The following is a 24,541-nucleotide window of genomic DNA, read 5'->3' on the forward strand; positions in this document are numbered from 1 at the left end:
CATAATTTGGATTGTCTAATCTTGAGTCAGAAATTTGGAGAACGTTTGTAAAGGATGAAGGACTTCAGCGGAAGATGGCAAGATGTGCAGCTGGTTCTGGCCCCAGGAATCAGCCGAATCATTGATGGTTGATTTATTAATCCTGGCTGATGGTGGGAATCATTTCGGGCTGAACTGTAAATGTTTCAAGGTCCTCGGATGTTTGTAGATCACAGTTGTCACCATTCAGCGGAGACCCCAGGAGGTCAAGTCCTTTCCTGGTGTTGGTGGCTCTTCATGTGGATGCTCAGATGTGACGCACCTTTAAACCTTCTCCCACAGGTGCTGCAGCAGTATGGTTCCTCTCCTGTGTGAATTCTCATGTGGACGGTCAGGTTGCCGCTGTGCCTGAACCAAAGGCCACATGTTTCACATGAGTATGGCCTCTCCCCCGTGTGGATCCTCATGTGGTTCCTCAGACTGCTGTTGGCCGTGAAACTTTTCCCACACGTGTCACACCTGTACGGCCTCTCGCCCGTGTGCGTTCTCTGGTGCCGTTTTAACTTTGATGACTCCTTGAACTTTTTGTCGCAGATGTCGCAGCTGTACGGTGTCTCTCCTGTGTGGGTCCTAACGTGGATCAATAACTTATCCCGGCTTCTGAAGTTTTTACCACAAGTGTCGCAGCTGTACGGTTTCTCATCTGAGTGGATTTTCATGTGGAATTTAAAAGGAGTGGAATAACTGAAGCTCTTTCCACAGATTTTGCAGAAGAAGAGCTTCTCACCAGTGTGGCTTCTCTCATGATGCTTCAGATTATACATCTGGTAAAATCTTTTGTCACAATGAGTGCAGGCAAACGGCCGTTCTCCTGTGTGTCTTCTCTGATGGACCTTCAAGTAGGACTTAGACTTTAGGACCTTCCTGCAAATGTCACATTGGACAGATTGTTTGGATCTGCCAGGATGGCTCTCTGATATTTGTTGGGTTTTGTTGCTGTTTTTGTTCCTTTTTTTCAGATTTTTCTTCTTTGGCTTCAGTTTTGCATTTGACACGGAAACTGGATCTTGGCGCTCACCTCCGTCGGGTTCTGGAGTCTCAGCAACAGGAGAACTGTGGGGGAGGGGTTTGCTATTATTGGCGTTTCCAGGTGTACTGTGGTCAGTTTCCTCAGAACCAACAGTCACGGTAACAGATTTCAGCCCCTGCTGATCTTCTGCTTCTTCAGAAAGTGGAGGTTCTGGTTCCTCCTGTTCCATTTTAATAATCAGAAGTTCTGGTTCATCCTCTTCCTCTTTAATCACTGGAGGCTCTGGTTCCTTCAGTTCCTCTTTAATCACTGGAGGTTCTGGTTCCTGATTGTTGAGGCTGCAGTTCCTCCCTTGGTGATGGACCTGCTGGTCAGTCAGAACCTCGTTCTCCTTGTAGCCTCGTAGCTTTTCTGCAGGGTCAAAAGGTAAAATGCAGAACAGCGTGAGAACAGAACCGTGATGTTTGGGACAAAACAGACAAACCTGTGCTGATTGGCTAAGAGCTGCTGTTTTAATGGTTATTATTTAATATTGAATTAAATAAGGCTTAATTAATTGTGAAATTACCTAAAGACTGCTGCCTTCAAGATTAGTACATTTGTTTTTATTTTTTTATGTTGAATCTTTGATTCACTAGTTAATGTTTAGGTAATATTAGTAAACTGAATAATTGCTGTAATAGGGAATTATTGGTTTAATAATTTTTTAATCACTGTCTTTTTATTGAGTTTTCTTTTCCTGTTGTACATACAGTTTGTAAATACAAAGAAATATTTATCCAACACAGACAGTAATAAACAGAAAATGAATCCCTACAAAGTAATCCCATTTAGCCCACCCAGGTCACTACCAAGTAGGTCTACGCACTATGTTCCTATCCCTGACAGAGATGAAACACATTTTATTAAAATTAATTCACTTTTTAATCCGGAGCATCATTGTAAGTTTTGGAATGAGTCAAGGAAGGGCCCCCATGTTTCTTCAAATTTACCAGTTGAGTGTTGAAGAGAGCATCTGATTCTCTCCAGTTTCAAACATGACATGAGGTCACATAACCACTGCATGTGAGATGGAGGAGCTGCACCCGTCCACCTGGTCAGAACTGTCCGCCTCGCCAACAATGAGCAGAACGCCAGTGCCTGTCATTTATAGGCTGGTAGAACTGACCCCTCACCAATGAAACCAATAAAAACCAAGAGAGGGCCAGATGTTATCACTCCGGCCAAACCGGACATCGTACGGAAAACATCTGTCCAGAACTGACCTGGAGCGGGACAGGACCAGTACATATGAACCAGCGTGGCTACGGCAGTTTTATCGCAGTATGGGGTGACCTCTGGATAGAAACGGGATAGTTTGCTTTTGGAGAGAAGAGCTCTGTGTACTATTTTAAACTGGATGAGACAGTGGCGCGCACACAGAGATGTTGTATTCACCAGTTTAAGTATAGAGTCCCATGTCTCATCCAGTATGGTCATAAGTTTAAGTGTGGAGGTCTCTTTCATAGTCAACATCTTATTATAAAGCCATGAAACCAGCCCTTTACCAGTTGGGTTCAATAATAGGATGGTTTCCAACAGTGTGTGCTCTGGCAGAGAAACTGAGACATTATTCAGTCTGACAAGTGAGACTGAATAAAGTTTCTGGTTTGTAAATATCTTTAAAAAAGGGATTTAGATAAACCATATTTGTTGCTGAGTTCCTCAAAGGATGCTGTATTCTTCTCTATGAAAAGGTCCTTAAAGTAAGTGAGTCCCCTCCGGTGACGCTCTAGAAACACCCCACCCTGAACAGATGGTTTAAAAAGATGGTTACGTGCAATTAGACTTAGGAAGGAAAAGTCGTGGAGTTGAAAGAATTTCCTAAACTGGCCCCATATTTTCAGCGAGTGTTTCACTACTGGGTTTAAAATAGGGTTAGATAAAGAAAGTGAGAGTGGAGAACAGAGCATGGCCGGGATGGACAAATTATTATCGCTGCGTAGCTCCATAGCCACCCAGCCAGGAGAGCCTCCCTGGTTATGGTAAAAATACCAGAACACTAGGCATCTGATACTGACGGCCCAGTAATAGAACCGAAAATTAGGGAAGGCAAATCCCCCTTCTTGTTTAGGTTTTTGGAGTTATAATTTATTAAGCCTTGGGCGTTTACCCTGCCAGATGAAAGACGAAAAAGTTGAGTCTAACTCATTGAAAAAAGTATTAGGAATAAAAATAGGTAACGCCTGAAAAAGGTACAAAAATTTGGGTAGTATATTCATTTTAACTTAGTTGATACGTCCCAGAAGGGACATGGAAAGGGGTGTCCACTTTGTGAGGAATCCCTTCACTTGCTCCAACAGCTGAGTCAAATTTTCATTGAACAGATTTTTATGTTTTTTTGTTACTGTGATACTGAGGTATGTACATTTTTGTCTTTCAATTCTGAACGGCATATTAGCAAAGTCTGACATTTTACTTTATTACCTATGGGGAAAAGCTCACTCTTGGTAAGGTTCAGCTTATACCCGGAAATCTGACCAAATTGGCTAAATATATTGAGAGCCAAAGGCAATGAGGTTGATGGTTTGGAAATAAAAAGTAGAAGGTCACTTTGTGTTCCATGTTGTTCCTCCAAATGCCGGATATCTCTTTATTGGTTTTAAGTGCAATGGCGAGGGGCTCTATGGCCAGATCGAACAGCAGGGGGCTAAGAGGGCATCCCTGACAGGCGCCTCTTTATAATCTAAATGGTTTTGAGGTCTGAGAGTTAGTACCAACTGTGGCAGATGGTTGCTGGTATAATAGTTTAATCCATGAAATCAAGTTTCCTCTAAAGCCAAATCTGCTGAGGACCGCAAACTCAACCTGGCCGAAGGCTTTTTCAGCGTCCAGAGAGACAACACACTCAGCCGAATCTGTGGCACCAGAATAAACAACATTAAGCAGTCTCCTTACATTAAAATATGAGTGCCGACCTTTAATGAAGCCTGTTTGGTCTTTTGAAATAACTGAAGGTAAAACTGTTTCAAATCTACGGGCAAGAATTTTGGTTAAAATTTTAATATCAGTATTTAAGAGAGAGATAGGTCTGCATGAGGTGCATTCCACCGGATCTTTACCTTTTTTTGGAATAAGTGTGATACAAGCTTCATAAAATGAGTGAGGAAGGGATCCGTGTTTAAAACAATCAGTAAAGGTGGAGCTGAGCTGCACAGAGAGTAAGTCTGAGAAATGTTTGAAAAATTCTGCAGGAAGACCATCCGGTCCTGGTTGCATTGAGGCTATTGCTAGGGAGACTTCTGCATGAGAGATGGGTTCATCCAGTTTATTCTTAAGTTCAGGTGAAATTACAGGAATGTGAAGCTTAGCTAAAAAATCATCAGTCATGTTAGAATGGGGTACCGCGCGCAAGCTATTTTTAGAAACACAACGTCACGATGACGTCACATCACGTGGTACGCAGTGGGGCAAACTCCGGAAACCCGCCGCTGTTTCGCTGTAAAAGAGACGTGCGTTACCCTTGGTTTTACTCGGTAAACAAATGCTTTTTCCAAATCTAAGACCATGGTTTTTAAACATTGTTGCTATGGAACGTGCAATAGCGACTCGAGGTACGCTGATCGGCCGCATATGAAGGATGTTTTCTTCAAGACTGCCAAGGAGAAATGTGTACGCTTGGAACACCGGGGTGGTCGGCCTACACAACAGTTCAACCCGGAAAAAGTTACCAAATTCACGTACATATGTAGCAAGCATTTTGTTGGAGGAAAGGGTCCAACCGAAGAACATCCTGATCCAATTCCAGCGACATCAAGTCAAGGTAAGAGTATTTTGGTGGCCGACATGTTAATAAAGAAGCGCCTGCTACCATGACAGCATATAGGCTATCATGGTAGCAGGCGCTAACATGATAGCCTGCTACCAGGATAGCTTACTCAAAAACATTTCAAATGAGACAAACATTAAACATATACCCATTCCTGGACGGTGATTGCACACAACAACAACAAAAAAAAAACGGCCGACGCTGCCATGATCGCCGCGCAGGAAAGAAAAAACAAAGCTTACCGTTCATCAACTCGGCCAGTTTTCCAGTCTTTTTAAGCCCTCGAACCTCAAGCCATCGTTTGAGCTGAAGTTTGGTGTGTTCTTCGACAGTGCGACCAGTAATCCGTGTGCCTGGGACATCGTCTTGGGAAAGTTTAACGGCTGTAAAGTCGGTCATATCGCTGTTTCTGTTGCGCTTGTAATAGCTGGGTTATCCGTGCTTTCTCTCCTGTATGCCCTACCTAAGCGGCAAAAGGGGCGTTGCTCTTGAGACGGTGACGTCACGTGCGCGGTACCGCATTGGTTTGTGATTGTGAGCTGTAGAGCTCCTCATAAAAGTCCCAGAATGCATCATTAATTTGACTATGGTCTATGACTATACTGCCATCTTGTTTTCGAATTCTGGAAATAGTTTACCTTGCTCTAGAACCCTTGAGCATGGTTGCTAATAATTTATCAGATTTGTCGCCATGCACATAAAATTTGGATTTGTCATGTAAAAGCAGGCGTTCAGCTGATTGTGTTGTCAATAGGTCAAGCCTTGTTTTAAGTTCAACACGTCTTTTAAACAATTCAGGACATTGATTCAAAGCATATTTTATGCCAACCTCTTTGATTTGCTGAATTAGATTGTTCTGTTCATAGGTGGCTTGTTTTTTAACTTTTGCTGAATAGGAAATGATCTGGCCTCTGATGTAGGCCTTAAAGGCATCCCATACCACAAGGCTGGAGGTCTCGTGGGAGGAGTTAGTTGCAAAAAATAAACGTATTTCCTCTTGAATAAATCTTACAAAGTTTTCATCTGACAGCAGAGTTGAACTGAAACGCCATTGTCCGGTTCTTAGGGGGAGATGGGGAAGGGATAGTGACAAAGTGAGTGGGGCGTGGTCTGAAATAATTATGCTTTGGTAGTCACAAGAACGTATCTGCTGCAGCCATTTAGCGTCTGTAAAATAAAATAGTCGATTCTTGAATACGTTTTGTGTACATGCGAGAAGTACGAGTACTCCCTCTAATCGGGGTTTACGCCACACATCACACAGCCCGTACTCAGATAGAAAAGCTTGTATAACTGATGCAGACTTGCTTATGACGTTGCTTTTAAGAGATGAGCGGTCCAGCCAACAGGTGAAATCACCCCCTAGGACAGGGGTGTCAAACGTACCATTTAGTCCGGCCCGGCGGCCAAATGCATTATCATTATTCAACAATGATTACTAAAAAAAACGTACTTTGTTCAATTGAAACCCTGCGATTCCTGTATTGTCCACGAGTGGCGCTGTGTTTTATTCAGAGCAGACAACAAGCAGTACTCTTTGAGTTCCCGGTCAGAGGTGAACACCTCCATCTCGTGCTGCTATTGCTTGCAGAGCTAGCTCTGCCGTTTTTCCTAAAATACTGAAGGATATTATTGAATCAAGTCCAACTAACCCAGATGAAGGATTCCATTGGGTGTTTCCTGGCAACCACTCGACGGTGAGTCGTTTATTTTATGTCGCTTATATTATAGTATAAATGCGGTGGCTACACGCCCGCTTAAAATCTATGTATTGGTATCTTAAAAATGGTCTTATAGCTTAAAAGATCATTCTATTTTTGTTCATTTTGAGGCCGAATAGGAGAGATGTTCTCAAAGCATTAAATAAGCCCTTTGATTTTTCTAAATTTTGTCTTTTAAGGATAATATTAAGTTACTTTTCATTAAATTTGTCAATGGCCTATGGCCATTTAACCATCTTTAGGTGCTAATTTTTGTTTTTATTTATGACCTTGTTTAGGTCAGGGTTTTCCCCCCTCCCAGGATGGGAGCTACCTGATGACCGCAGCTGTGCGGTAGGATTTAATTGAACCAGGCTATTTCATTTTCTCGGACCTATTGCCGTGGATCATAGACAAAAAAAAAAAAAAAAACGGATCATTGATTGATGGACCATTAATCATCCTGTAAACAAAAGGACAGACTTAAATAAGAGAAAGAAACTCTTATTAGGGTTATTTTTGGTTGTTTTCTTGTTGTGTTTGTTTATATATTGTTGAGAATTTAAAATATATCTTAGTTGGGGTTACTGAGGAAAGCAGAGTGAGGTCTGTCCCTCCCTGCTCCAGCGTAAGATAAACATGGAGTTTTATTGTCCTGAGGGGGTGGTCAGCAGGAGAGGGGGTCAGTCATCCTCCCTCTGAGCCATGCAGGAGGAGTTTAAAGTTGATAAAAGGAATGTCTTGGTAAAACTTACTTCAGACAGACAGACTTATCCACCGCGGTGAGAACAACATCTTGTAAATGGTATGTACTCTGTCTCCATATTTAATTTCTATGAATTAAATATGCATTTAAATCGTTCTACCTCTGATCAATGATTCCTTATTTTATTGTCAAATCTTAAACCGGGGTAAAAATGGGCCTTTAGTAGCGAAGCAGGATTAGGCCAATAATAAATAAATCACAATTTGGTTAGCCGTGACCCGGATGTGACATTAAAGTGGAGGAACCTTTTTAAATTGGGCACGAAGAAGTAATCACTTACAGCAAAACAGGGTCGACCCGAAAAAAAGTAAGGAGATTTTGATTCTCCTATTGGCTAAAGATTAGATGTAGGCTAAATCAAGTGTTGCTGTAAGTGAGACGCTTTCTTCTCAAAATATCAGAGGCTGAACAGTACAAATAGGTTTAAATAGAATTTATGTTGAAACCGAGAAATGAGAGAATGAGAGTTATCTGTATGTCCACGTCGGAAAACCGTAAAAAAAGATAGAAATGATAAAAGAGATAAAAGCCAAGAAGCCGTTAAGTTGTGAGGCTGTTGAAAAATAAAATAAAAGACAATAAAAAAGATAAAATTACAAAGATAAAAAATAGTCTCGGAAGTTGGTCGCTCCCTCTCCATGACTGACGAGTCTGGGGTTTTAACACTGAGGTGGAACGTTACCTCGGAGAAAGGGGACTCTCCAAAGAAACGTAGCGATAGGAACGGCCAAGAATACAAAACCATCTAAAAGTTGAGGCTAAGACAGCAAGACCTTTAAAGTGAGCTGTAAAAGAAGATAAACGATTAAAAAAAAGGGGCCCCAAGGGAACATTTATATTGTTCTCTAGCATCAGAACGGGGATTCTGATTGCACGACGATTAGACCGAGGTGGTATTTAAATGAATAGTTGGTTTCGTCGAGTGGAAGGGTATTAAAAGAAGACCCTCTGCGCGCGCAAGGCTGTCTGTCTTAAACGTTGTCTGTCCTGGTCGGTTTAACAATTTTATTTTGGTTTAAATGGGATCCATGGTTTGAATGATTAGAAGCTTCGGTCTGAGTCTGTCTCTGTGTGTGCGCGGCTTCGAAGTGTCTTGTGTATGTGTGTGTGAATTTCTCCACGCGCGTGGGCCTAAAGATAAGAGCGGTGACTGGGGCGCAGTTTAATTTTGTTAAGTAAAAGTGATAAGTAAAAATATGGGTGAAAAACTAAGGGGAATTTGGAAATCATTAGAAAAAAGGTTGATGCATTAATAATGTTTGTTGAAGTGCAGGAGAATTTCAATGCAGTAAAACGTTTGAGGTATTGGCTGCAAGCTGATTGGGTGAGTTGCATTGGAGAGAGACCACGGCCTGCATTTTGGTGAGTTTTGGAGAAAACTTTTTATTTTGAACTGTAGCCTAAAAGTTAGAAAGAGTTTGGACGTTTGGTAAAGTTGTTGAACATTTGGGAGAACATTAAACATCTGTTTGAGGCATTATAAATTGGGAAAAAACAAAAACGGACACGGGGCTGCCTCTGTCCCCTTGTCTTTCTTGTCACACATCACATGAGGTCAGGAGGATTTAATCACGGTCTTGAGTTTACAACATGGGGGTAAACACAGAAGGGAGCAAGTTTCATTGTGGGTGATGATCAAATCACCAGCTTCATGTGCAGTTAGATATAGGAGACATTCCTTATCTGGGGAAATCATTTTATCTAAGGTTAAAAACAATGGTACCTTCCTGAAAGCAAACTCTTAAAACAAACCAAATGCCTGTAGCTTGATAAAATAAAATGATGACATTTATATTTTTCTAACACCTTCTGTTAGAGTGTAATTTTAACTAGCGTTATCTATTGCAAAATAGCATTTCAAAATGCCTAATGAATGTATATACTTTCAGACATTAAATATAATTTGCGATTAAAAAGTGATTAAAAGGTTTTCATTGTTTGATAGCCCTAGTTATAATAGATAAATAAATAAATATAATCCGTCAGACTTCAATCTAGCTGTTTACTAGAGAGTAGTAAATCCTATCAGCTTTGCTCATTTGCAGGCCTGGGAAAACCACATTAAGCAGAACTAAACAGAGTTAAAAGTTGGGTTAAACTGTACCTTAATAGTGTGTGCAAACAAATATTGCGGTAATTTGACAGATTTTGTTGACACTGCATTTAGTCATGAGTCAGTTTTGAAGTTATCCTCAAAAGAAGCAGCTAAAATTGAGGACTCTATGACCAATGTTATTGGTTTGCATTGTTTTAGTATAAATACTGATATTGCAGAGCGCCAGAACCTAGTAGAAATAGAAAATATTACGGGATCATCACAGGACGGTCCCCAAATTATTCATTATATGTAATCACATTTTCATAGTCCCACAAACTGCAGATGTCCTTGTCACACAGTAATTTAAGAACAGAGGAATCTTCTACTTGTTCATTTGGTAATGTGCAAATTCTGGTGAATAAACTTTTCAACATCAGTTGCTGGTGATTGTTTGTGGCCGGCAGAATTTGACTTCAAAATTTACTAAACACAGGCGCATAATTGATTTTAGAGCTGTTTTAAAATGTACCTTTGGTGTTTTTTATATTTTTTTTTCCTTGATAGATGGAGTTACCCAGCATTTTCTTTATACACTTTAGCAGAAGGTTCCTGAGTTTGACTGGGACTCTTGATATCTTCTGAAAAAAATCAGTAGGCTGGATCTAACACACAGGTGTGGATCCTAAATAAATCAGTCCAATTTAGGGGAATTATTTAGAGTAATAGTGTTACAACAACAAAAACAACGTGCCCTCTTCAATATCTCAGCTGATGAATTTCAATCTTGATACGCTCGCTCAGACAATATTTGATACACCATTTGCCTGTGACTCAAAGGAAGGGTGATACACAACGCTTGAGTTTGTTAATTACTAAAAGTTGGTAAAATTACAGTTATTGGAAAACAATATAGGAAGGAGTAACAGTAAGCAGCTTCTTCATTGAGAACTGTCTCTATTTTAATTTAAGGTGGGGGAGCTCCCTCCCCCCTGTTTTTCTTTTTCTATCTTAATTTTGTTACAGGTCTGTTCGTTCTGGAGTATGGACACGTCTGACATGAGACGCAGATCGGTGCCGATTTGGGGTTGGAAGAATAAAACTGAGCATTCACAGCCGATATGTGTGTCGTGGGGCACCCATCACATCTGGGACAGTTGCTTACGCTGGACACTGGGCCAAGGACTGTTTCACATCACTAAATCCTGGCAAGAAGTCCCAATACCACCTCACCTTCAAGAAGGTCAGTGCCCCAGCAAGGGGATAACGCTCCCATGAACAATGTTTCCTCACCCTGGAACAATGGCCAACGCCTATGAACAGCACAGATCCTAAGCTATCAAGGGAAAATGACTGTCTGCATACACTGGAGTTGCATGCCTGAGCCAGTTTCTGAGTCGTGGACCAGAACTTTGTCACTGAGGTGCGTCGACAGCGAATCACTGCAACACGTGGGGGACGAAATGTGGAGTTCCATACATGGAAGCTGTGAGTGCCACGTCTAAGCTCCAATCTCTTTTCTGCCTGATCTGCTGTATATTGTCAGTCCAGTCCATCTCAAGGACCACAGACTGATAACAGATTTTTTGTTAAGGTAATTCAGACTTCTATTTCTACCACTATACTTCTGACCAAATTTAATGGAAAGTGATTTCTAATATTTTTTCTGTGTCTCCAACTTTTTGTTGAGCTTCGAGGCAAATGGATTGGTGCAGGTAATAACTTCTTAAGGCAGCCGATTGGGCAGATACGAACACTACATGTTTGCGGTTTTGAAAAATATACTACTGTCTCTTAAAATTTTTTATTATATAACTGATATGTTCCTTTTAAACATGAGTTTTAATTCTATTATGTCCAGGACCATATTGCTCATAATTGACAGCAGAAGGTGTATTTTACCATCACAATTATTAGCAGAAAATCCACTGGGGTGGGGATATTTTTCACATTTAGGGTTCTGTGATGCTGCAAGCTCACAGCTGCATGTCATAAATTTACAGACTGGAAGTTCTTATCAGCTTCTATGACGCAGGGGGCCTCTCACTAGCAGGCAAAGGGGTGATTTGGGTGAGACGTCTTGTTTCCTATTCATTGCAGAGATACACTTTTTAGGTTAAACGGATCTGTTAGGCTATCTCTTGATAACTCATAAGTATTGAGATTTTTCTATTGTACAATATAACTGTTGCATGCTAAAACTTATCAGATTTCCACCAGACTTTGCCGTTACCAGGTGTTTTATTCAGGTAAAACCCAATATTTTATCAGTATGTAAGTACCTTGGAACGTTCAGCATTTTCATACCATCAAATTGCTGTGAGCACATTAGAATAATCATTATTTCAATGGGTACACTGATCTTTTTGGAGGACTTCTTGTAGAACTGTGGGATTATGAAATTGCATTAAGTTTTGATCTGAATCCAGGATATAAGGCAGTGTTTTTCATGCTTCAAGTCAGATAGTTATTTGCAGTTAACTGATTCCCTGTGATGACTAATACTATTCTTTGTTAATGTTTTGTAACAAAATTAATTTTGTTCCAAGCAGAGGGATATGACATAAACATTTATATGATAACACTATATTGTAAAGCTATACAGACCTTAAACTTTATATCAACCCTTGGCACAAGTAAACAGAAAAACTACATAAACTACAAAAAACTGGATAAAACAGAGATAAACAGAGGGTAACTTAATGCATATTTAGTTTACTTTAAAATCATTGGTGTGTCAGGTAGGTTTGTTAAGGATTCAAAGCCACGTATATCTGTTGCAGTAAACTGGATCAGGATTTGTAACAACTGGATAAAACAAAATGAGAACAAAATGAGGGTTTGCTTTTCCTCTCAGATTAAAAATAGGAACTTTTTTACAGCATAGACATCTGAGTAAAGGGTACAGAAGCAAAGTGTGGTGACGTGCTGAAAGGTTTTATGTGAAGTGGTGTGCTGGATGGTAATCTTTAATCTTTAATTCAGAGAACATTCTGACATTCTTACAGGATAACAGTGTTATGGAAATATAATCACTTACATATAATAATGTAGTTTAAAGTAATATAGATGTTAACCTTAACCCAGTGACCTGAACAGATGAGAATGTATGTAGAACAAAGGTTGGTTTCACACTTCAGTGGGCATGTGTCAGGATAAGGATGCACCGAGGTCATATGACAGTCTTGTGAGCAGATAAGTGCATGTCACAAGGTTTTACATTGTTCCAGTTAACACCAGGAACCGAGCTAAGAGAAGAGATTAAATTTAACGGTCAAAGGTTAGGCAGCAGACTCACTGTCTCAAGGAAACTTAGACAAAAGGTTGGTCCAACACAAACGGGCCCCACATGCGTCTCGTTACTATACTTTGATTTCACAACTGCATTAACTAATTTTTGATTTTACAGACAGGGGATCTTCACCAGAGATTAACGTATTTGTCTGGTCGTTGCATTTTCTTACAGGACAGCGTAAGGACGGGGAAAATGAAATTGCGATAAAATGTCTCATTAACTATTACATTTCTAAAATAGGATGGAGATGGAACAATGGAAGATGTGAAGTGTGTTTCTTGTGGGAGTGTTCAGTTAATTTCATTACAGGATATGTTTCCATATGACTGAAAGGAGCTTTTCGGGACAGAAGTCAACCTCCGGAATTACAGGATGCGCGCTAAAGTCATCAACAGACAGATGTGGTGGGCCAGAGGTCAGGGGCCCATCTGATTCCAGAGCCATGTGTACCAGCCAAATAGAGGATCCAAGGGGAACAACACCGGACCAGCTTTCGGGTCAGACTGGCTGACTGGAAGGGTTTTCAACTGCCACCCACCCGTGCCATCCGGCAACGGGGCAGCTCGAGGCGCCGATAGCCACCCACGGAGGGGCAGCTGGAATATTATTTTTTTTTCGTTTTTTTTTTTTTTTTTTAATAAAGACTAACATACAGTTCTGTGGAGACCGCGGTTGGAACACTGACTCTTTAAACCATCTTCTTTAAAGGCGAGAAGGAGACATCTTCGAGACGCAAGACATCATTACAACAATTGAATGCATTGTGTAAAAGAGAGAAAAGAAATTGAGAGTTTTTGTAATCACTGCATATGTCTTATAAGTTCCATATTCATACGGTGTTCAATATTAGTATTGTTAGAATCTTGGTTTTGCATTGCATGAAAATCTGTTTTTTATTCTGTGGTTTGATCTGAGTGTAGTGCTTTCATGGGTTATCTTTATTTCTAAGAAGACATTTTGTTAATCTAGGTTAGGACTCTTAAAGTCATATTTAGATCATATAATAGTTTCTGGTAGTTGCACATTTATCTTAGCTTTGCACCTATCGGATAAAGGTGCTTACTTTTCTTAATTCTAGTAGGGTAGAGATTCAGATAGGTTTAGTAGCTTTTTAGCTTATACTTGGGTTAGTTTACATTTAAGGGGAACATTTGAACTTCATTTGATTTCATAAGTCGCCAACAGAGGGGACAGTGGGTTACAATATTACATCTTATTTACATTTTGTTTAAGGGTTTCAAGACAGACTTAGTTTAGCCTAGTTATTGGTTTGATCTTTGAGGGATCAAAACAGAGGGGTTGTTGAGAATTTAAAATATATCTTAGTTGGGGTTACTGAGGAAAGCAGAGTGAGGTCTGTCCCTCCCTGCTTCAGCGTAAGATAAACATGGAGTTTTATTGCCCCGAGGGGGTGGTCAGCGGGAGAGGGGGTCAGCCATCCTCCCTCTGAGCCATGCAGGAGGAGTTTAAAGTTGATAAAAGGAATGTCTTGGTAAAACTTACTTCAGACAGACAGACTTATCCACCGCGATGAGAACAACATCTTGTAAATGGTATGTACTCTGTCTCCATATTTAATTTCTATGAATTAAATATGTATTTAAATCGTTCTACCTCTGATCAATGATTCCTTATTTTATTGTCAAATCTTAAACCGGGGTAAAAATGGGCCTTTAGTAGCGAAGCAGGATTAGGCCAATAATAAATAAATCACAATATATATAGGAAAATATTAATACTATGATTGAATACCTCCATAAATGTATGTAAAAATCTAAGTTTGAATACAATAAGTACTTGTCTGTTATTTACACACAGGCTCCTCAGCCGAACCTTTCTGACTGCCCTTTACCATATATGACCGTAGTCAGGCGCCTAGCCTTCATAAGCGTTACAATCAGAACCAACAGCAGCACTGAGCTTCAGATGTGGAACACTGATTTTAAATAATTTCTTAATTGTTATCTGTTTAATATATTTTGTCGTGCAGGACAGTGTTTTTAGGTCCAAAAAACTGTGAATAAATGTTTTTCAACATTGTACAATCACTGTGATCAGTTCCTATGCATAATGCACAAGTAAATGTTTAACTGAGTAAAAGTTTTGTTGAGATTGCACATACTTTTCTTAAACGCTGAGGTTATTCATACTATATTTTGTAAAAGGGAAATTCGTTTAATATAAAAATCAACAACAAGTCCACTTTTATTTGTTCTATTTAATCTTGCAATGAGTTTACATGTGTGGCCCTCTTGAGATCAAATTAAGCTGAAAGCGGCCCCTAAACCAAAATGAGTTTGACACCCCTGCCCTAGAACCAGTGAGTATTTAGGTTTAATACATTTTAACTAGCTTAAGTGCAGCTGTCTGGTTATTTTATATCAGTGATCAAAACGTCTCTAAGTGTTACTGAATCGTCTCTCTTGAGTTAACAACTGAATATACATAAATAATTTTTTCTTTGGTTGTGGTTAATGATTAGTGATTAATAACTCTAATTTCAATGGTAAACTACGGTTAAAACATGTACTGGGGGCCAGTGTTCCCTCTAAGCCTAACGGCATCTGGATTCAGCAAAGCTATGCTGCGCAGTAAATAAAATCCAAGCTGAACTGTAAACAAAATAATAATTAACCAAGTTATTCTGTAGCTGCATTCAGCAGCTCTGGTGAGATGGTGTACCACGCTCCGCTCTGTGAGCGCCAGGTGCTGATCGGAGCGCACCGCTGATTGGTGGGTTGGGCAGACGCCTTTATGGTTGGGCAGGTTGCGCTGTGCGTCTTTGTTCTAAGCGTCGTTTCGGAAAAAAATGGCTGATCTACCCTGAGTAGAAAGCTGCTGCTCTGAGTAGTTCTTCCTCCCTCTGTCATACTGTGGTTTCAGAACAGGTGATATCAGTCAGGTAACTAAACACAGCGTCCCATCAACCATGAGTTGAACACAAGCAGGAGCATGAAAGAAGCCCTCCTGAACGCAGATAACGTGATTCACCATCAAAACATCAGGAAGTAGGAATCCTGCAAGTGGAATTTCCCACGAGTGGAATTAGAAACCTTTAATGAAGGCATATGGAGAATATTAAACCATAACAAACAATAATGTTGCTGCGGAAAAGGCGAGTTGGTGGCAGAGAACAGCAGAAAAAGTCAATGCATGAGTGAAATGAGAGTTATCTGATGGAGAATTACAGCTGCTTGCTCACACTTCACTCATTCAACACAAAGGAGGATTGATTAGGAAAGGCATTGAAAGAACATGGCAGCAAATCATGAAAAAGTATGAATATACAGTTTAATCAGGTAAGGTTAAGTTATACGTTTTCTTATGTTTAACGGTACTCAACAAAAGCATTAATTGGCTATGTTCAACATATGGAAGTATTGATGGATGTTGAGAGTTATTGAAATAACTGATATCATTTTAAAAATGAGTTGACACTAATTGTCTTGTAGATGTTTAATTTGTGCCAACCTCACTTTATATTAATATAGACTATATATATATTTTCAGCTGAAGTAAAGGTGGCTTTGTTTAAGTGAAGAAATGTGGAGTAGCCCCAACGATGTTGGGGGAGGGGGGACATATATCAATGGAAACTATGGAAAATTACACATGGAGCTGCCAAAATTTAATACAGAATAAATAATTTCTTTCATTCTATGTAGTTCTTTTATTAATCGCGTGGGTCTCTGACTATGGAACATGTTAAAACTATGAGTACAACAGTAACATTCCTGACAGCGCGACATACAGCTGCATCTAAAAGATTTTCTGCATCTCCTATGTTATTAAAAAGCTGCAGTTGGCATAAAAACAAAGAGCAGCACAACGAAATTGTTCAGAACTGAGAGTGTTCCCTCGTTGTGTTAGAAAAGCGATGTGCAGCTGTGAATATTGATATAAATCATCTGATGACCCCAAAGCGCTTTACACTGGTCAGTCATTCACACATTCACACCCTGACGGTGGTGAGCTACATTGAAGCCACAGCTGCCCTGGGGCAGACTGACTGAAGAGAGGCTGTACACAGCACTACATGCTGGGGCTAAATCTCACTGCAGAGAATGTAAATAATTGAATGGCAATAAAACTGTAACTCAGAACAATGTACACATCTCTCAGTTCTTCCTTAGCAGGACTTCTACTCTGAAATAAAAATATGCTATACAGCTCTTTAAAAAAAGCCCAAGACTTTTGCTTTCCATGTAATCGGGCTAAATCAGTTTTATTAAACTAAGCAACCTAAAATAAATTATTGCTGTAACTTGATTCTTGTAGTAAACCATGTAGCTTGTTATAATCTCAGGTTTTGGAAAGGTGTAATGTAGCCTCAGTGTGCTGTTGCTTAGGGAGTCTGGCTGTTTGCTCAGACATGAAAAATTAGGAGGTTAAAATGACGCACTTTCACTTGTTTCTCTTTATTTCGTAAAATAACTTCTCAATGTTAAAGTTTGGAAAAGTTGCAACAACAGGAGAAATTAAAATACTGAAGAAACATCAAACTAATTTAGTATAAATAATGGTGCGTATATTTCTACACAAGATGATTGTGTTTTACCTATCAGGATTCACAAAGACAATAGATTTTAAGTGTTAAGTGTTTAAATGTTAAGTACAATGAATAAAATGCAACGGTGTAATACCGAACTATGCAATGGCGACGCCAGGGGGTGGGGTGGGGGGGGGGGGTGCTATAGCTTCCCCTGTAAAGTCACAGCACTCCCATGAAAATATTCATTATTGTTTTCGTTTTCATCTAAGTTAACATTATTTCACATGTGGTTGTTTCCTATATTTTCCTCACAAAACATCAGATTTTAATATACAATCAACTATTATATATTGAGTTAAAAAAAAAATCACACAAAAATTTAACTCTGCATGTGTTGATTAAAATATATTGCCACAAAAGAAACCCTTGTTTTAGCGCGCAACTCCTGCTGTACGTTCAAGTGGCTTCAGGCATTTAGGATGAGAGGAAAAGTGGAGTGAAATATCATAATGTTGTCCTAAAAGGACCTGAACTGGGTGATAAGGGCAGCTCTGAACAATCCTTCACTACACAAAAAAAACGCAGGTCACACTCAATATTTGGGTTACAGCAGAGAGTGAGAAGGAGACAGACTCAGCTTAGCCAGGGGTGTGATTACTTTGTCTCTGCTCTGGTTCTGAGACATAAAATAAAAGTTTTCCTCTGTTTTGCAGAATTTCTCCTGAAATTCTGCGTTTTTTTCTTAATTTTTGACCCGTTGAGCTCAGAAAATGGGAGCAGGCTCCTTTAAAGGACTGTCTTTGGCAAACTGACAGAATTATCTGGGAAGTGATGGTTAAATCTGCGTAAGAGCTTCATGGATATCATCTAAAGTCTGCAGTCAGCATGAAGTTGTGAGACGGAAATTATCAGATGTACTTGTTGTTCTAAATACCAGCAGAACCAACAGCTCAGTGTTTAACTAACAGATCATGAAAGTGAGACACTGATGACGGGACTGACCTGGAGCTGAACCAACATTTTCTGGATGGTTGACGTGAATAGAAAAACATTTTCATGGAAAAGATCCAAACTGCATTCATCCTAAAACACAGAACTCACAGCTGAGTGAACCAAACATTTTCTCAAGTCTGACACTTTTATTTGCATCATTGTGGAAAAAAAATTCTTGTTAAAGTTGAACAAACCTAGAAATCCTTTCTTAAACTAGATTATGGTCTAACTTGAATTAATATTTATCCATCCATCTGTAGCTTGCAGGTGGGGGGGGGGGGGGGGGGGGGGGGGGGGGGGGGGGGGGGGGTCAGCTATCCCCATCAGCCGTTGGGCGAGTGGCGGAGGACATCTTGGACAGGTCACCGGTCCATCACAGGACCGCAGACACACTCACACCTAGAGCCAATTAAGAGACACCAATTAACCAGAAATTCATGATTTAGGACGGTTAGAGGAAGATGGAGAACCCAGGGAGAACATACAGCCTGGGATTTGAACCGAGGACCTTCTTGCTGCAAGGCACCAGGGCTACCAACTACCCCTCCATGCAGACCTAGATTCATTTCATGCAATGTAAAAGTTATTAGAATAGTTTTCTTTCCATAATGCTATTTAAATGTTTACATTCATGGTGACTTTTTATGGTGTATTTGTGTTTATTTAGTGTTTATTTGTTCACTTTTGTTTGCCGCCATGCCTGTTGCATCAAACAGCTGAGAAAAGATTTTATTTTCTACATCACCTAAATGCCCAAACACTTTTTTTTAAACCTTTCTACGTGTTTTTTGTTATTAGGAGGTTTTCTTCAGTGCATCAAATAAACCAACTCACTCAGATGAAAGTTTCCAGTTGAGCAGAGCAGCAATAAGGCCATCAGGGAACCGGATCGACTGAGCAGTGCTACCAGCGAATGCTATGCAAATGTTCATATCTACATTCATGGTGACTGTTTCATGCTTTTTATGGTGTTTTCAGTTTAAACAGGTGTTGCCTCAGAGGGAAGCTGTCAAACGGAAAATATCAGATGTTCTTGTTTTAATACCAGCAGAAGCAGCAGCATAGCTTGAACAGCAGGTTAGATGTAATGTGCGGTTAAACCCAAATGAATGATTATTTCAACCGAGATGACTTGATGTTCTGTTCAGAAGAACGGCTAACATGAAAGGAAACGTTTCTGCTGAAAAGATCTAATCTGTCTTCATCTGGAAACATGGAAATCACACCGGAGTGAACCGTAACTGAGAAAACTACATTTATTTTCTTTACAGTAAAATAAAAGAGGAAATCTGCCGGTTTTATTTGCACTAAGTAACATTTTCCTAGAAAAACCTTCAGCTCACAGCAACACTGTGGAGGAAATGAAACTGAGCTCGATGTGATTAATTCAACACAACGATTTTGTTTCTAATTTACATTGATGGTGACTTTTTTATACCGTTTTTATTTGGTGTTTATTAGTTCACTGTTTGCCACCATTTGAGAACAGTTTGGTGTAACTTTTAAGTTTTTTCTGGGGACAGGATTACGGTTAGTTACACTTTAAATATTGCATGATTCTGACAGAAAACTGTACCAGCGCACCTCTCAGGGAGTAAAAGGCAAAACTAAGGAACCCGTTTTAAGCGTCACTTAGCATTGATTTGAAAACCAAACCAACGCTGCACACCAGCTGATATTTAATGTTTCTGCACCAGAGAAAGAACATGAGGAGAAAACCTGGAAAGTCTGGAAAAGCACAACGACAACGACTTCCAGAAAGTCTGAAGAGCTGGTGATGAAAAAGACGTTGGAATAGTGAAAACATTTAGAAGAGTCTGGAAAACAGGAAGAACTTTAAATCTTAACAATAACGCAGAGAAACAAACCTTTTTACTGGTTTCCTGTGGGGTTTTCTACCAAACAGACACATGAAGCAATGTTAGATTGATCTGGACAAACGTTGCCATTAATTTAACCTCTAAGACATGAATGTGAATCTGCTGATCATCTGCTGATCATCTGCTGATCATCTGCTGCAGCACGTCTCTCCTCTCATTAAACCTCCTGCCAACTCGCTGCTCACTCCTCGCCCTGCAGGCTTTCCACCTTCTAACTCGGGCCTTGACCTCTGAGCCCTCCCAGAGGTTTGCTCACATACCGACTCTGTGCAGCTTTATCTGGGGTCTCCAGCAGATCTCCAGCAGCTGGCGCTCATCCTCCATGGTTTTCTCCACCTCTGAGAAGATTTCTTCAGCAGCAGCAGTTAGTCGCTCTCTGATAAACTCTCTCAGATGCTGAACTGAAGACATTGTTGCTGAAACTACGCAAAGATTCAGCTGAGAAACGAAAACACAACCGTCTTCCTGCTGGACACTGAAAGTTAAAGGAGCCTGTTAAAGTTGAAGTGAAGCAGGGATTGCACAGAGACAACGGAGCACAGCTGATGATCCAATCAGAGCGCAGGCTTTAACAGGGAGCCAATCAGGAATGAGTGGGGGTGAACTGTGTAAACATGCTGAGCAGGTCTGGGCTGACTCCTCAGTGATTGAAGGGATTAGAAATGTGAAACAGGTTAACAGGTTAACAGGTTTGCTGAAAGCTAATAAACCGTCTGAAATGTGGCAGAACTTGACCCGCCCCTGGCTGCTCGGCTTTTACTCATCGTTCGTTTTCAGCGTTTTAAAGAAGATCACATCCATCAAACTCTTCTTACGGCTTTTCATCTCTATAATCCGCCAGCTGTCGTTCCAGGAAGGAACCCGGTTACCCGGGCTCTCTGCAGCCTGGCCCAGTTCCACCTGTCCCTCGGTTCTGACTGGTTCACAGCAGGTTGTGGTCCACTGGACCGGTGGGCAGCAGAAACTGGACACCTCTGATAAAAGCCATTATTGTGCTGCGACATGTTGCCAGATTGTCTGAGAGTGACCAGGCGGTGCTCTCTGCGCTCCTTCCAGCATCATTAAACCCAGCTGTGGTTCCAGATCAGCAGAGATCATGAAGATCAGAACATCTCCACAGATGCATGGCTCCCCAGGACAATTCCTGCACCTCAGGGACAAAGTACACTCTGTCCAACATGTTCACATTGTGGACAGAGGAGACAGACGGTCTGAGAGAGGGTGAAGGAAGCCATTTACGTAAAGTGAGAAAAACCAACCTTACACAGAGGAGGAGGAAACAGGTTTCAACTATTAGAAACATACAACACAGCAATAGGATTGATTCCTGCCAAGTTTCGCCCAGTCACACCTCCATGCATGTTACCACAACATTCCTCCAGGCTAACGAGGAGCCTAACGAGGAGCCTAACGAGGAGCCTAACGACTCTCCTTTGTTGGAGCGATCAGCTCCAGGTGAATCTAAGCTCTAACGAGGCCTTGTCAGCAGGTCCATAAAGCTGGAACTCCTCACTACTGCAGACATTTAGAACTGAGAAAGCTTCCTGGATGGAAGAGAAACGTCTTCAGCTTCAGAACAGAAGTCCAGCTGTTTTATTTTTCACCTTTTTTGGATAAAAAAAAAAGGCTCACTGAGAATCTTCATCAGCATGCTGAAACCAGACGTTACCACAAAAACTGTTTTTTTCTACCGTCTCTTAGGAGCCAGTGATCGCAGAGCTATAGAAGCTGCGCCTGTACTCATGAATTCTAGGTTGCAATGCATAAAGAGCTATATTTCCTATAGGATTCTGCCTTTAAGACTATTAGTGAACTAAGAGTGAAACAGAAAGTCATTATTCCGTCTGTTTGACCAAACACAAAACAGAGAACAACTTCAAACTCAGCCTTCAGCTTGGTAATTACGCACCAGAGCGCCCTGCACCATAGAGGAGCTTTGTCTGGTCAGCGGAGACTGAGATGAGAAACCTGTCGCTGTGATGATGATGATGATGATTATAAACTGTAACAGGCTAGAAGTGCGCGGAGCTGAAAAGAGGGAAAGATCAGCGTAAAGACGCAGCGTGAACCTCTGAGTGCTTTAAGTGTTGCAGCTGAGGGGAAAATGTGGGACCATATGAAACTCTGCCTCATTCACTAATGAGGTCATTCAAAACAGAATAAAAAGTTAAAGTCAGCAAAAATGTTAAATAAAATGCAGATCGAAAAAAACAAACAATACAAACATTAAAAGCTAACATCTGAAACTGTGTTTTAAGAGAACATTAAACCCAGAAAGTAAAATGGCCTGTCTGATATGTAAAGCTACTTAAATCCAGAGTTTTGTGCAACGACAGAGAAAGTGCAGTTACCTCTTTGCTCTCTTTGTTTTTTAGATGACTAATTAATAAAAATAATCTGCAGATCTGAGCGTGCAGATGAAGCAGGTCTGACACGTACTGGAAAGCAAGGCCATGAAGACATTTAAAAATAAATGCAATAATTTTAAAATCAATCCGTATGTGAATCAGTAGTCAATAAATTGCTGCTAAAAGTGGAGAAATTTCTTATTTTCTGGCAGCAGTTAAAATAAGAGCAGCAGCATTTGGGCCAGCTGGAGTCAAGCCACTGGAGTTTTATTAAACCCAGAGTAATGTGCAGTGCAGGAATCTAAGTTGTAATTAAAGCATAGATTAAAATCTTTAGTCAGATGTCTCAGTTTGAAAAAGCTGGACTGGACCACAGATTTTAACTGTGCATTAAAGTTAGAATTATTCTCTTGTCTGACACTCAGGGCTGTAGCAGTCAGTGACTTTAAGGTCTACACTTTTGAGAAGTTTATTTTTAGAGCAACTATTTTCCTTTTTAGTGTCATAAAAGTCTGACTGTCTTCTGCCTAAAAGAAGACTAAACACTGGTTTCTAAAAACTGACTCCTGAGGGACGGAATAAAGAGAGTAGAGGAAGAGGCCAAAAATGGAGTCTTTAGACACTTTGCATGAGTGGAACTGTTTAATAAAATAAAACAAATAATATTTTCATCAAAAAACCACAGAGCGGTTAACTTGTTTATTAGGTGCAATAATGAGCGTAAATGTTATGTATGGGGATGAAACGGACGTGATTCTCCTCATATTAGGCGGTCTGGGTGCGTTGAAACGAGAACAGGTGTCTGGTTTCTGTTTAAGCCACTGACTGAACATTAAAGAGTCAACACTCCTGTCTCACCTTTTAACAAAACATCTCTGCTTCCACGTCTAGTCGATTAGAAATTAGAGAGTTGACCTGCTCTGCTCTCCTAGCATCCAGCTGCTATGAAACCAGCGCCCCCCCCCATCCTGAAATGAACATAATCTCACTCTTAGCTTTCCATAACAGTTAGGAGGTCTGTGATCCACATTCAAAGATTCAATGATCCAAAGATTCAAAGAGTCTTTATTGTCACTGCGTGTTAACGTGAGTCACATCAGACTCGTTTCACATAATGAAGGCAAACTGACAATCAGGCGATGAACGATGGTCACAGTGTCTTCTTTATTTTTAGCGTTCAACAGAGATTAGAAAAATAACAGTAAGTGATTATTTTTAGCTTCTTCCTCAGAGCTGTGAGGCCATCGCCCCCTGGTGGAGACTGTGGTCCCCCCCCCCCCACTGTTACTGTCACACGTTATAATCACCTTAATGTTACCGCCTGCTGCACACCATCATCTCTGAGTGTCTAAATACACATTTCTGTAATAAAGCCTCAGATCATTATTGCTAAATAAGCACCTTATTACCTCATTATCTGTTATCTGTGACTCACGGAGAACTAGTTCATACAAACTTTTGAATCTTCATCTTTTTCATTTTTTAATCTCTCTTGAGCGCTACAATAAAAATATTCTGTAACTCTTGTTCATTGCCTGTTTGTCTTTTTTTATGTGGTCAGAAAGAAACGTCACCAGGGTAACACACGGTGACAATAAAGAATCTTTGAATCTTTAAATCCTGAACCAATGAAATGAGTCAAACGCCACCGAGGGGAACAGCTGAGGACTTATCCAGCCTTTCATTGGTGGTTGGCTTCCAGTTATTTTAAAGATTTTACGTCTTTTTTGCTCTGGCTGCTGCAGTCATGCCGACATGTTTGCTTCACCGGGGGAGCTTTACGCCTGTGGATCCTCGTTTTACTGCTGGTGAGGTGTTAAGGACACGCTGATCCCAACACGACAGGAGGAGAAGAGAAATAAATAAATAACAGAGATTAATTACAGAACCAGATAAATCCTCCTACAAAACCACGGATGTCTGCAGAGAGACGCAACTGAAAGGAAAAAGTCCAGACAGCAGCAGGAATCTGGAGAACTGCTGGTTCTGATGGAGAGAAACGGCTCAGCTGCTGTTCTGTGAGGACAGGAATGTGTGAACAACATATTTGGTGCTGGCCTGAATGGTGCTCCGTGGTTGGTGTGAGGAGTAAAATAAACTCCCTGCAGCAGATAAACCGGGCCTGAAGGTCCTGTCTTTAATGAACAGCAGGTCTGCCCAGCCTTGGCACCGTTTTATGGATTTATCTGAACCGGGTTTGTCTTGGCAACAAGCT

General features: G+C 40.5%; 1 protein-coding gene across 1 annotated transcript; it reads right to left on the reverse strand.

The window, feature by feature from the left end:
- Positions 1-21: 21 nt before the first annotated feature.
- LOC105921671 (zinc finger protein 771-like) lies at positions 22-20,473 on the reverse strand. The gene is made up of 3 exons (XM_036133506.1): positions 20,239-20,473; positions 16,733-16,737; positions 22-1,421 (listed from the first exon to the last, which is right to left on the reverse strand). Exons 1-3 carry the CDS (start codon positions 20,387-20,389, stop codon positions 246-248), a joined length of 1,332 nt encoding a protein of 443 aa, XP_035989399.1. The 5' UTR covers positions 20,390-20,473; the 3' UTR covers positions 22-245.
- Positions 20,474-24,541: the final 4,068 nt, after the last annotated feature.

Source organism: Fundulus heteroclitus, unplaced genomic scaffold (genome assembly GCF_011125445.2).
Source record: "Fundulus heteroclitus isolate FHET01 unplaced genomic scaffold, MU-UCD_Fhet_4.1 scaffold_63, whole genome shotgun sequence".
Classification (NCBI taxonomy): Eukaryota; Metazoa; Chordata; class Actinopteri; order Cyprinodontiformes; family Fundulidae; genus Fundulus; species Fundulus heteroclitus.